The sequence below is a fragment of the Toxotes jaculatrix genome, chromosome 7, assembly GCF_017976425.1.
Source record: "Toxotes jaculatrix isolate fToxJac2 chromosome 7, fToxJac2.pri, whole genome shotgun sequence".
In the NCBI taxonomy this organism is placed as follows: Eukaryota; Metazoa; Chordata; class Actinopteri; family Toxotidae; genus Toxotes; species Toxotes jaculatrix.
The window spans coordinates 27,167,555-27,181,895 of record NC_054400.1 but is presented as its reverse complement, the minus strand read 5'-3'; the positions used below and the strand labels follow the sequence as shown (position 1 = coordinate 27,181,895).

The window sequence follows — 14,341 nt, the reverse complement described above, 5'->3', positions numbered from 1 at the left end:
AGAGTGTACAGGGCTTGAAGTTTTAATCAGGGTCAGTTTTGACCGATCCTCAGGGGGGTAAGATAGAGACATGGGACCTTGTCCTACCCCCCCATTTGTGTTTACCCCGAGTCCAACGGTACCACCCTTGAGTCTCTAGCACATAGGGTTCCGGAGTTATGAGCATTTGAAGTTCCCCCATATAAGTGAGTTGGGAGAGTCAAAATTTGGGGTTTTAACAAGGGTCAGTTTTGACCCATCCTCAGGGAGCAAGATAGAGACATGAGACCTTGTCCTACCCCCCCCCCCCCCCCCATTTGTGTGTACCCCGAGTCCAATGGTACCACCCTTAAGTCTCTAGGACTTACGGTTCCAGAGTTATGAGCATTTGAAGTTCCCCCATATAAGTGAGTTGGGAGAGTGGTACTTTTGTTTAGGGTTGTCAAGGATCTGTATGAGAGACTTATATGCAAATCATCTGACAACTATAGTTACATATATGTGTGGTAGCATGAGAGTGCTGGGATGTTTCCTGACAAATCCGGAAGTCGGAAAGTGCTGCATGAACGGCTGTCAGTCCCCAAAATGTGTTTTCCCTATATGGGTCCAAAATGCTGATGAGCAACAACATCACCCTCAGCAAAAAAAAAAAAAACTTCTTCAGTTTATTCAGCTAATTAAAAAATTAGCTATACACTATTTGGGCTCACTTGTTGATGAATTGTTATAGTATACAGTACAGTAAAGACTTACAATATACAACATACAATATATACATACACAGCACAGCAGCTATACAATATGTATGATATTAAAGGATGCAATAAATACTTATCAATTTAAAAGGAGCATAATGTTAGACCTACCACCACCAGAGCAAGTTCCTAACTCAGTAATCAGCATGTGGCTGATTCAGGTCATTCCCACTGGCATCCCCCCTTTGAGGTGTGTGTGTTTCCTCATTGACGTTGTGGGACTCATCTGAGCGTCTTATTCGCTGTGGGCACAGCTGAACAGGCAGCAGGAGCTCAGCTCTATTGAATAGTGAAGATCAGCAGCAGAGCTCTTTTTAACCTGCTCATTGATCTGTATGTTTTCTTCTTCTCCCTGGACAGACTTGGCTGAGTTTGTATTCCTGGGCCTGTTTCTGGCAGAGATGTCCATGAAAATGTACGGCCTCGGACCCCAGAACTACTTCCACTCCTCGTTCAACTGTTTTGACTTTGGGGTGAGTCTTCCTGTTCGGCTGGGAGTTCAATCAATGCATGAGCATGTGTAGTGTAATTCATGTAATTCAGGGCTGCTGCTGCTTCAGAAGAAAAATGTGTTTGATTATTGGCAGAGTAAAGTGTTTGGGATAAAGTGCTTGCCAGCTGTATTTATCAGAATGTGTTCACAGGTGATTATTGGCAGTATTTTTGAGGTGATCTGGGCTGCCATCAAACCTGGGGCCTCATTTGGGATTAGTGTCCTGCGAGCTCTGAGACTGCTCAGGATCTTCAAAGTCACCAAGTGAGTCAGCGCATATATCTGTTTATGTGCTGGGGATCACTGATTACGTCATATATGTTCATACAGTGTATCTCCGTGTGTGTAGGTACTGGAACTCTTTGAGGAACCTGGTGGTATCTCTGCTCAACTCCATGAAGTCTATCATCAGCCTGTTGTTCCTCCTCTTCCTCTTCATCGTGGTCTTCGCTCTGCTGGGCATGCAGCTGTTTGGTGGCCAGTGAGTAATTTATTTCTAATGTTGCTGCTGCTCGTAGTGAAGAAATAAAACACAGCCATCTTGAGGGACTTTACACTGACTCCATACAGAATGACTCTGGTAAAACAAGGCTTAATGGATTTGATTTGAATGGATCGTGAGTTTCTCGTCCTTCCATCCTTTGACAGTGTAACAGCATCTGGCTACTTATCTGTTAGCATCATCTGTGACAGCTGTACTTCTTGGCTGTTTGACAGATTCTCTCACTCGTTAGCCCACTTTAACTCCTGCAGGTTAAAGTGGGCTAACAAAACAAAAAAAAAAGCAACGTTATAACTACAAACTCAAAAAAAAAAACTCAGCAAAAACAGCCCAGAGGTCAAAGGGTTAAAGAAGAATATAATATTTTGTCACTTATTCTAGAAACATGGACAGAGCATCATGATTCAGCCCTCAGCTGCTGTCAGCATCTCTCTGCACTTTGAAATAATGGGACATATACACAAGTTAGAAATTAAGTCTTAAAATATAACAGTGAATACTTGAATCTTAAAAAGAATCTTGGAATAATTAAAGGAGTAAAAACTCCCAGCAGAATATGATGAAAATAAAAACACATTTCAGAGCAGGCCTCTGGAACAAATGCAGTTTTCCCTCTCTCCTCTCTGTGGCTGTCTTTTAATGAGACTCAGACAGAAAGAAGCTTTCTCAGATTTTCAGAAGGCACAAGACAGATTCTGCTGCCATCCCAGCCTTCTCTGTTTGCATCCCTCGGTTTTGGGGGGAGATGTAATTAGGTCCCAGTAGACAGACAGAGATACAAAATGTCAGCATTAGCACAAACTCATCCATTTGAGAAGAATAAACACTCAGACATCATCCATAAGGTCACACAGACCAGGCACTCAGATGACACAAATGTAATGGGCATATATTGCACTGGAATAATGTGCAACAGGCTAATGGAGAGGATAATAAAGTGCCCGATCCAGCTGTAGGTGGAGGAGTGAATGTGACTGTGTCATGGCTTTGGAGTTTGATTACATTCAGAGACTGTTCATTTTCTCCCTGCAGGTTTAATTTTGAAGACGAAACGCCGACAACTAACTTTGACACGTTCCCAGCAGCCATTCTCACCGTCTTCCAGGTAAAGGTCAACTCCATCATGCATGTTTTTTTTTTTTTTCATCCTGCTCTGCTTGTTCCTCTGAGCTAGACTCAGAAACCAGCCCTGTGTCTCTCCTGCAGATCCTAACTGGGGAAGACTGGAACGCAGTCATGTACCACGGCATCGAGTCGCAGGGGGGCGTTCATGGGGGAATGTTCTCCTCCATTTATTTCATCGTTCTCACTCTCTTTGGAAACTGTATCCTGCCCCATTGATCGATCCAGATCGACTGGGCCTTGTGGCTGTCAGGCAGCCTTATAGCACAGTGAACGAATTTATCATTGATTTGAAGAACAGCTGCAATTATAAACGCTGCTTCTGTGTTTATCAGACATTTATAATCTTTTCCTGAACCCACAAATAACCAGACACACTCCTCAACGTGTTCTTGGCCATCGCTGTTGATAACCTTGCAAATGCCCAGGAGCTCACTAAGGTACAGTGATTCTTTATGGCTTTATAGGGGTTTGGGATGAGGCAGTAGCACTGTCTTACCCAACAGCAGCCGTCAGCAGAAGTCATATAGCTTAAATCATATCCCACAGTTACTTGCTTTTTTTATCCCCTTTCTTTACAACATAGTAAATATTCATAGGATATGAGGGTAACTTGGGTAACTGGTTTCGCAAGACTGTTCCCTTTGGAGGTGTGTGTGTGTGTGTGTGTGTGTGTGTGTGGTGGGGGGGGGGGGGCTACTGTAGTATGACTGATGTAATGCTGCCTCTGTAACTCAACATAATCGGCAGCTGTTAACACCTCACACTGAGGAAGAAGCTGTTATCCACTGTGTCACTGACTTCTTAAGAGGCTGTAGTCTTATTGATTAATCCTGCAGCATCTCTGTGTACACGTCGTGTCCAGTTACAAATCATACTGAGTAAGAACAAATCAGATCTTATTCATAAAAACGGAAGAAAATCAATGAAATGACTCCATAAAAGTGGCTCCTAAAATAATGACAGTCTGGAATTGTAGGCCAGTAGTGATAAAGACCGGTGGTTGTTCAGGGCTGGGTGAAAAACTGGGGGGAGGGTTGTAGAATCACCTGTTCTATAATAATTCACAATAATTTTAGTATAATTAACATTTATTTCAGCACTAATTGCATCATATAACATCAGAGTCATGCCATTCTCAGCCCTCTGCTGCTCTCACTTTCTGTGCTCTAATAAAAATATTGTTTTTAATCACTCACTCATTTCACTTCTTTCTTTCTTTTTAAATTGATTGCTGTTCAGCTGCTCTCCGTGAAACTTTCCACAGGTTTTTAACATTAAAAAGCACCAGGAAAGGGTAAAACTAGGTCCACTGACCAGCTGTCAGACTCTAAGACTCTTGTTCTGATGTGAAACTGCATGAATCTGTGCAGTGTTGAGTTTCACTGACAGTAGTTTAACAGCCTTCCAAACAGGAAAGTGGAAGCGAGTAGGTGAAATGAGTGAATCGAAAACGTATATACTATTATACTGAATTGATCAAAATAGCAGGTAAACTTGTGCTATTTGTACTGTATGTATGGTATGTATGTATTTTGCCAATACTGTCCAGGATGAGGAAGAGCAGGAGGAGGCCATCAATAAGAAACTCACCCTCCAGAAGGCCAAGGAGGTAAAGGAGGTCAGCCCCATGTCAGCCGCTAACATTTCCATCACAGCGTAAGTCAACCTCTGTTATCTAATGTTCGTTCCAGCCTTTCTGAAATCTCTGTTCTTCTCTTTTATTGCTCAGCTCTCACCCACAAAAAAAAAAAAAAAAAAAAAAAGACACATGGGAATTCTGGGAATTTTAGTTCTACAGCTACCCATGCTAAAGAGCAGTTCACCAATATGTCAGCACTCATGACTCTGCAGGGCACACGTCCATCCTGCTCGGTGATTCAATTCTCAGGTTAGCGTTTAGCTTAGGGCACAAACCCTTAACCCTAGCCTAAAAAATGGGAGCAAAAAATAAAGATGAAAGGCAAAAATATAAAACAGCTATGTATACAGAATCCTCCAATAATTCAGTATAAATATAGCAGAATGTTAACATCTCTGGGTCGTTATTTTTCCTGTTTATTTCAGGGAAGCAGAATATTTAGACAAACAGACAGCATAGTCAGAATTTTCTTTTGATATCTTCGTACTTGGTCCCTGTTTGATTTAGCTCTCGGGGCTGCTTTTCCCAGATGACAGCCACATGTTGAAGCATGATGTTGATTAACATTCTCAGAGTCAATGTCCCAGTGAAAGTCAGTGCTACTCTGCTCACCCACACAGTCTTTTCTTCACAAAGCAGATCCCCCGCTCTCTGCCTCCCAAATGGCCTCTGCTGTAGAGTTCTGCAGGGTCCCGGAGAAGAATCATAACATCAGCAGACAAAATACTACTCACAAGTGAAATGAGAAATGTTTTACACTCTTAAACAACCAGTACGCCCATGAGATCCCATTATATTTCTGACAACCAACCATGGGCACAGACATACAGCATATATGATACTGGGATGGACAGATATTTAACAAAAAGCTTTTCAGAGGAAGCAAAGATACTGAAGCTGTTGTGCAATTTTAATTATAACCATTCACAAGGCTAATTATGGACTAACTGTAGATTCTCCAGGCAGTACATGATGCGTATTATAATGTTAAGTGATATTTCATACATTTATTGGTGTAGTCATTGTATTGTTTTAGTTCTTGTCAGTTTAATTTATCCTTGTTTCATTATTTTGGTTTACAGCAGTCAACATAAGATGTACAGAAGCATTTACATTGCATTGTTGTGAACTGTCCATTCTTCTTAAGATACTGTTGTGTTTCTGTAGAAGAATGACAACATAGTCTGTGCACTGCTCTGTATTCTGTAACAAACTGTTATTATTGCATTAGCTGTTAAGGCTCATTTGTGAACATAAAGGTTGTGTAACACAAACATAAGATTGCTGCTCCTCAGGCATAAATAATTTCACTGGTGGAGCTGAACCTCAAACAGAATTCTTGAGCTTTTTTTTTTTTTTGGAGAACATGGCAGCTGTCCTGAGTTCTCCACGGCAACGAAGAAGGTTTGGGAAAAGGAACAGTACACCTTTAATCTGGAAGCACTGTCTGCTGGATGTGTAAATAAGCCACTGCTCCATGTTCACCATAACAATTTTACAAGGGGATAATATATCAGATAGTATATCAACAACAAAAAGCAGCTTTGAGACTGTAGGTCCTGACTCCAAACCTAATGCAAGGGCTACTTGAGAACTGGTTTGGAAAACAGACTGTGTCAGTGTGAGTGGAGGTTCTGGCCCACAACTGAAACCAGATGCATTTTCAGTGTGCCCAGTTAAATGAAATCTTATTTACAGAAACACAGTGAGACATTGGCATCAGTTATGAATTTAATACTAATGTCAGAATTTTTGTTAAATAAAGAATTTTTTTTTTTCAGCTCCACCCATGAAATTATTCCTGTATCCACACCACTCTGTGTCTACACATCTATAATTCAATTCAGTTTGCCTTTGCACCACTCAGTGAAATTGTGCGTGTTTATAGATTTCAGTGTAACTCCACTCTGTCATGACTGGGCTGTACAAGTATTTCCCTTCCTCATTGTAGCATATAAGTCAAAATGTCCCTGATGGCCCATTTGTGTGACATTTCCTTTCTGGTTCAGTCTCAGTTTTGTGTTTCTGAGCTTTGACTGTTCATTACATTGAAATGTGATGGGAGGGGCTAACGGACAAGCAGAGAAATGTCGAATGGTGTCTGGCTGTTTCCCTGACTTCATCCTAAATGATGTCCCCTCCCCCCTCCCCCATTTTTGTTTTGTGCATGTGCAGTTTTCTAACACGCAGTCGAGGTAACGCGCATTCTAGCAGCTCATCCATCTGCAGCGTTAACTCACTGTGAGTTATTACCTCTCTGATACACTTTTTAAAGTCCTCTCATGATCCTTCTCTCATTCCTTCTCTTCTGCTGCTAAACCCTTTCTTCTTCTGGTGTCATCATGTCTTTCTTCTGTGTGAGTTGTCCAAAAGAACGTGGCAGCTCTTCTGTGCTCACAGAGCTGTGTGTGTGTGTGTGTTTCAGTATTTCCATGCACGTGTTGTGTTTTCATTATTTCCCTGTGGACAACAAGGGTCACAAGTGTCTTTGTCAGTGATGGTAGTATCTGACTGTCTGTGATCCACATCCTTCTGTCTCAGAGCGATTTCTCACTGACTGCACTTCTTCTTCTGTAAATCTCAAGATGCTACATATCACTGTTCATTCTGTATGTGATATGATTCATTTCCCAAGCTGGTTGTAAATATGTGTTGTACGTTATAACTGCAGTGTCAGCTGTATGCTTGTGTTTTACAGATAAAGAATGGGACTGCTCAGTAGAAACACAGCAGCTTTTGATAGCAGTTACTATCATTCTTATTTGTACAGTGATTTGTGGTGAGTCAGAACGATGTGGGACTTTGACGGCTGACAGTGACACTAGTGGACTCACGCTGCTGGGGAAATTTTATAGAATTTTCATATTGTCAACAATTCCCATGAAAATGAATGGAGAGTATTTATGTAGCACTTCTCTTGTCTTGTTTGATCTTATCGACCACTCAGAGCACTTTACTCTACAGGCCACATTCACCCGGTCACACACACATTCATACGAATGTTTTTATTTTGTCTCAATCCCACATGCACCATCCTGCTGCCTCGGATACAGATTAGTGCACCAAAACAGTCTCCAACAAATGAACTATTGAGTAACGTTTGCTAAAAACCACAGTGACCAGCTATTTGAGGAAATTACTGAAACTTTTTAAAAAATGAAATTATATATTTGTGAGGTGTGAGGTTTAAAGGTTTACGTCTTCAGTAAGCAATGAGCTAGAGGCTTAAAGCCACCGAGACAAGCTAGCATACTGTTGGTTTTAATCTTTTCATTGGATTTGTTGACAATAAGAAAACAATTTTTAAAAAATTGAGTTGTTTCCCATATTCTGTATTGTTAAATGCAACAATCTTCAAAGCAACAAAAGCACTAAATGAAACCTCATTAACCTTATAACCATGAAGATTTGGTAGAAAGCTCTCAAGTGACCTTTCACTTGGCCATCAACTAAGGTGTCTTTACGCCTACTGTGGTCATGTGTAAATACATAGATTACACTGTAACAATAATTCGTTACTAGATTGCATACACTTTACCAGACTATCTCCAAAATTGTTGTAGCACTTTCAGTAAGTGATACTGAGATAAGCAACTAAGAGTTTCCTTCTTTAGGCTGCAGATTCTGTGATATCCAATATTTGTTGCCAGCAAGCAAGAAAGGGTTTGCCCCCCTAATCTCAGATCAGATCACACATCTTCACTCTGTAATTATAAAGCAGCTTTAGGTCTGGCAGATACTGAGGGTCTAACAGCTGAAAGACAGAATTAGTGTTGTAATTGGCCATAAAACTGTCATTTTTGTACTATTTTCAGTATTTGTTTGTTCTGTAATTTCATTTGTATAAATAATGACAGCTAGTAGCACATATATACACATTCTTCAGTTACTTGTGCAACCCTGGTTCTATGAGTAGTTTGAGTGCGATGTCTCAGTGTGGGATATGCTCTCATGCACCTCTTGCATTGCGACAAAGACTATGCAAAACTATAGTTTACTTCAGTGCAATGGAGGCAGATCCCATAGTGAAATAATGCTATGAACGGTCAATCAGATCAGTCAAGCCAAACATTACACAGCTCTTTTCCACTGTAACGGCACAAGTTTGCATTCAGAGTTCAGTATTTTTTATCTCCTGCCCCCCATTATTACCCTGCTCCCTCTCAGCACAAACAATTTCTGTTGGAGTTTTTGTATAATTTTGCATCTCTACTGTACACGTTTCTCCCCTCGTCAGATTCCTGAAGCTTATTTGCTCCCTCTGTGCTTTTGTCTGTAACTTGTTTCTGTCCCTTTGAAATTCCTTCTCTCCCTCTGTTTGTTTCAATGTTGCTCCCTTTATGTGTTTGTAGGAGTTATGTCTGCACCCCAGTCCATCACTTCCTGAGGTAAACCCAGCCGCCTGCTAGCAAGGTGGTGGATGATGGTGATGATGATGATGATGATTACATACGTAAAAACATACATAATCATTTTCTCATTATTTACATCCTTTGAAAGCAAGACCACATAAATAAAACAGACCTGCCCTGCATTGCTGTCATACACACCATGTTACGGGCTTTCCCGTTCATTCAGTGAGTCCAGTCCCATGTTGTCCATCTACGCTCTTAGCAGGATCACAGTGCAGTGTGTTACATAGTTTTACATATGTAGAAGGTGAGTATGAAGAATGTAAGGGCAGGATGATGGAGCATTGAAAGCATGGACTAAAGTTACATTCTGTCCTTATAATCTGACTTATTTGACCCAATGCCACGTTCGGAGATGGCATGGTTACATGTCATTTTCCAACTGTAAAATAATGTGAAGAGATAGCACTGTTAAAAGTTCACACAGAGTCAACAGTGCATGCATTCAGCCATTTCACAGTGCTGTATTACACAGACATTGACAGAAAAAAAAAGGTGCTGCATGTCACAGCATGGTTATGTGGCCATGCTTGGCCTTTGTTCAGACATATCCATGGATGAGCCCTCTCCACAGTACAACTGTGATAAGTGAACGCAGTGGTTTGCTGTGTTGAAAGCTCCATTGCACCTTGTTCATACTGTAAATCATTCAAGCATGTAGGGACTATGTGTGCCATCGTGGGATGTAAAATGAAATATACTGCAGGTTTTATGTGCCATGAAGTATAAAGTACATACATACTGAATGTGTCACAACTCAATAGAAAACCGTGCCTGCCAGTGTATCCATTGGAAATGCTTAAATCCTTTGTAGAAAAGACAAGTGTTGTGAAAAAACTCTGTCACCGATATCAAAGTAGAGGGATTGGTAAATAATTTGCATGGGATTTTGTATTGTGGTGTCAATGTTTTCAGTGGTTGTGATTTGTCTGTTTCTTCTGCCCCTCCCTTAGTAAGGAGCAGCAGAAGTCAATGAAGACAATGTCGGTGTGGGAGCAGAGGGCCAACCAGCTGAGGAGGCAGAACCGGGCGAGCTGTGAGGCCCTGTACAGTGAACTGGAGCCTGAGGAGCGCCTCCGTCTGTCCTCGGCCCCCCACAAGACCCACCACGACCGGCCACTGCTTGTCGAGCCCTGCGACGGGCCTATGCTGGGCGGCCACCAGCACCACCATCATAAGCCCTGCATGCCAGAGGAGGGTGAAACTGCCGCCGACCCTCCTGTGCCTCACCAGCCTCGCCGCCACCACCGCCACAGAGACAGGGACCGCACCAGAAATAAAGAGGAGACAAATGATAACGGTGACACTGGTGGGAGACACCACGTCCATCACAGTCGCTCCAAAGATTATGATGGCAGTCGGGGCAAAGAGGGGAAGAGCGAGAGGTCCCGCAGCCGAGAGGGAGGCAGGAGGCATCACCATCAGAGCTCGGTGGATGACAGCGGAGGTGGAGGAGTCACGAGCGAGAGAGAGCATCGCCATCATCATTCACACCGGCAGTCCCGAGGGGGCAACGGGACAGTGAACAGTGGAGGGAGGGGAGAGCGAAGATCCCGGCACAAAGATGGACGTTCTTCTCACAGGGATGGGGACAGGAGTTCCAGGGGAGACAGCGGCGCCAATGGAGAGAGGAGGAGACATCGGACTCATGGATCCAGGGGCCAATCCACAGTTGAGGGAGAGGAGTCCAACGAAAGAGAGAAGACTCATGGTCACAGGTAAAAAGGATTGAAAAATCAAAGCTGCCGCACAGTCAGCACTCTTTCCTCTGAACAGACTTTGGGACTTTGAGGGCTCTAAGCTCATTTAAGCCAGTTGTAGTTTCTGTCATGCTGTAGCTGATTAGTGGTGAAGAATTCATTCAATATTCATTTAATATCTGTTTTTGTTTTGTTTTTTTTCTTTGGTAACAGTCACGGACCACGCCCACATGCACCACACAACATGTTACTCCTGATTTTTGTTACTACCTGTCCTCCAGGTTTTGAGATACATGTTTTTGGTATCTGTGGCGTCCACTATCAGTGAGGCTCAGGATGCTTTGGTAGGCCTACTCCCAAATCCAGTCTGAAAATATCTACCAAGATTTATGATGATTGGACAGATCGTGAATGAGTTATGGACAATTTCCAGCCAAGTGCACAACACAGGGAGGAGAGGAGACTGGAGCGGAATAGAAGAGTATTTATTGCAGGGTTAAAGGGATGGGATTTGAGCCAGAGGGGATGGCTGGGAGCGTGTGGGACTGGGCTGGTGGCTTAGGGGAAAAGCCAGGGCTGAACCCACCAGAGTGTCCAGACAATGGGAAGCTGGGCCGCTGGAGACAGGGGCAGACAGGACTGCAGGAAGAGGAGAACAGATTAAGCAACAAGGCAACAAGGCAACAAGCAAAATATATATTAGAGTGGTACCATGGTGGTAGTGGCAGAGCTGGGTCTTTGTGGAAGTCTTGATTGCAGGATGGGATGCAGCTGGTGGTGGGTTCTGCTCTGAGTCCAGCAGACCTGTCTCCACTCAGACTCTCACACAGACATACAGGGAAAGGGAGACTGCAGGCTTGGCGGGGGGGGGGTGACAAAATGGTGTTGCTCCTGCTCTGTAAATGTTTATCCAGATCCAACAGCTTTTATTCAGCCAAACTAAATGTCACTGACAGTGGTGACAAGTAGCACAGTCATTTCTTCCCTGAAGGGACTTAAGAATGGGATGTTATTTGAGAATATTCTGTATATTAATATCTAAACTCCTGTCTCTGTTCTAGGGACAGGTTTGGTGACTCAGAGGGGGAGTCCCTAGCCATCTCCCCTCAGCAGGACTCTAAGGGGGCCAACTGGCCTCCTGACGGACCAGAGGACTCAGACAACCAGCGGAATGTCCAACGAACTGGCCGAAGCTCCATCCAAATTCCTCCTGTGACTATCACCTCCCCACCTGGAGAGACCACCCTCATACAAAGTCAGTATCAAGCCGCACATATAATGTGACTCAGAATACTCGAAGGTTTATTCATAGCCACAGTTAAAACAAGAACAGTTCACAGAGAATTCAAATACAGATTAGACAGATGTAGATATTCATCAGGTCTTTTCCCTTTCATAGAGATTGAATAGGGATTGAATATTTGGCCTTAGGAAATTATTTTTTCTGATTTCTATCGAATCAATTCAAGTTTTAAAGACATGAGAAATAAAATGGGAAAAGAAAATTGCAAAAAAAGAAAAACAAAAAGAAATACTCCTCTGAGCCAAAGGAACACCATGTCGGGGATACCAGCATGCTGAGACCAAACAGAGGGCTTAATTACTCATGTGTTTGTAGACCTGGGAAGGTTGAGACGCCCTCATGCAGCTCACACACTGACAGGATCTGCTCCAGCCTCGGACTGTAACAGACCTGGAGTTGGTGTCTGCGCCAAAACTATCCTCAATAAATCATATTGCATTGCCATTCAGGTGTTAAACTGTGTGGTGTACAGCTCTCTGTACACTGAAATCCTAAAAGGCAAAAATAAAAATGTATATGGCGAGTTGACAAAAAAGATTAAATGAATAAAACTAGTATAGTAATAATAGTAAAATTAAATTGGACTGGAAATAAACCACAAAAAGTTGAGTTTATCCATTTCAGATGACCAGTTTCTTGCTTATATGAAAAATGGTCCCCATAGAAAAGAATAGGATCTTTATATTAAATACATTTTTATAAGTCAGTATAGAGATAGCAGGAAATGAGGGAAAGAAAAATGGGGAGCAACATGCAACACAGGACTGGATGTGAACTGGGAACATTATTGTCTGTGGTTGGCACCTTGATCCTGATACATGACCAAAACATGTGACAGCAGGTCACTGGAGACTGACAACTCCCATCGCAAAGAATTTTGATTTGCTCATGTATCTGTGACAGCCTGTGTTTGGTTAAATGTTAATGGTAAAGAGTCTACGGGCTGTGTACGGGCTCTTGAAGAGGACAAAGAAGAGATCTAATTTCTGTTCCACTCTGTTCAAAACCACCATGTTCTCAGATTGTTGCTGCAATTGAACTGTCTGTCTTCCCAGTGAACAGTATTGACTGTGAGACAATGCCCATGAATGAGAAGACCCTGGAGGACCTCGGTCAAAGTGGACCCAAACCCATCCTGCCTTACAGTTCTATGTTCATCTTTGGACAGACCAATCCGTGAGTCCCCTCAGCCTTGTTTGTCCACTCACTTTTTGTTGTAGAACCTCCAGTATGTGATGGAAGTCGGATCCTTCAGAGACTGGGCAGCTCTTTTATTTCATATCTATAAACTTGCTCTCTGCTGATTTAGATGACCTTTATTTATGAAGTCAGATGAGAGGTTATATTCATGGCTGTGGCCTCTTGTAAGCCAGTGTTTCAATAAATTTCATTCATACAGTATTGTTGAAACATTTAAATGATTAATCTGCATCATGATTTCCATCGTATATTCCTCCAGTGCTTGTGTATAGTAAATATCCTGGTATTTCTTCACTTGTTTGACAAGTGAATGAAAAAGCAAGGATGTGCTCAGTTTGGTGTCATTATGAGAACTTGGTTTTGTCTTTGTTAAACATTTTCCTTGATGAAGTGACTGAGATCCTGGCTTTATTTAAAGCCTAAGATTTAGACTTAATAACTTTAGACTTTAATAATAAATGGTGAGGAAACAGAAGCTGCTGCCACAGTTCAACCTTTGTTAAATCTGTGTCTCCTGTTGACTGGTCGTCTCCCTGTCTCCCGTCTGTCTTTCCCTGCCTTCTTCTCCGCAGGGTGAGGCGGTTGTGTCACTACATTGTGACCCTGCGTTATTTTGAGATGTCCATCCTGGTTGTCATAGCTATGAGCAGCATCGCTTTAGCAGCAGAGGACCCTGTCTGGACAAATGCCCCTCGCAACAATGTGAGACACAGTGCACATAAACATACACTCAAATACACACTACATGCATATTATACACTTGATTATTCCACACCTATACATATGTACATATACATTATGCAGTGCTAATGCAGTCTCTGTTTGTGCAGGTGCTCAAATATCTGGACTACGCCTTCACTGGTGTTTTCACTTTTGAAATGGTGATAAAGGTAAGCATGTACATGCACCATTAAAAGAGAAATAACCTCAGTGTCTCTTTGTCTTTCACTGCACTTTTCTTCGTCTTGAGTTAAACTGTCTACAGACTGAAGTGATGAATGAGGAGAGGACGGGGAGGCAGTCAGTGCCAGGACCTTACCTCACTGTGACAATTATAGTGCACTCAGGGGATCAGGATGCATTACCTTTTTTTATTGATAATCCACTGTATTTTCATCTAAAATCATCATCATTTACTGTGTGTCACTGATTACTCTAACACAGTGGTGTTTAAACCCATTGGTAGTTCAAAATGAACACTTTATAAATGTTAAATGTTTCTCTCCTTTAACC

The 14,341-nt window shown here is 42.3% G+C and overlaps 1 protein-coding gene across 1 annotated transcript in view; it reads left to right on the top strand.

Annotated features, from left to right (window-relative positions):
* The first annotated feature begins 490 nt into the window (after nucleotides 1-490).
* The window catches only part of LOC121184958 (voltage-dependent N-type calcium channel subunit alpha-1B-like), a 56,512-nt gene continuing 42,661 nt past the window's right edge, over nucleotides 491-14,341 (top strand). The window contains exons 1-14 of the mRNA XM_041042890.1: nucleotides 491-551; nucleotides 1,095-1,207; nucleotides 1,379-1,491; nucleotides 1,577-1,708; nucleotides 2,762-2,834; nucleotides 2,936-3,053; nucleotides 3,224-3,291; nucleotides 4,404-4,510; nucleotides 6,669-6,734; nucleotides 9,859-10,623; nucleotides 11,667-11,860; nucleotides 12,964-13,084; nucleotides 13,681-13,810; nucleotides 13,939-13,998. Of these exons, the coding sequence (XP_040898824.1) occupies nucleotides 491-551; nucleotides 1,095-1,207; nucleotides 1,379-1,491; nucleotides 1,577-1,708; nucleotides 2,762-2,834; nucleotides 2,936-3,053; nucleotides 3,224-3,291; nucleotides 4,404-4,510; nucleotides 6,669-6,734; nucleotides 9,859-10,623; nucleotides 11,667-11,860; nucleotides 12,964-13,084; nucleotides 13,681-13,810; nucleotides 13,939-13,998 (2,121 nt within the window). The remainder of the gene's footprint in view (nucleotides 552-1,094; nucleotides 1,208-1,378; nucleotides 1,492-1,576; nucleotides 1,709-2,761; nucleotides 2,835-2,935; nucleotides 3,054-3,223; nucleotides 3,292-4,403; nucleotides 4,511-6,668; nucleotides 6,735-9,858; nucleotides 10,624-11,666; nucleotides 11,861-12,963; nucleotides 13,085-13,680; nucleotides 13,811-13,938; nucleotides 13,999-14,341) is intronic.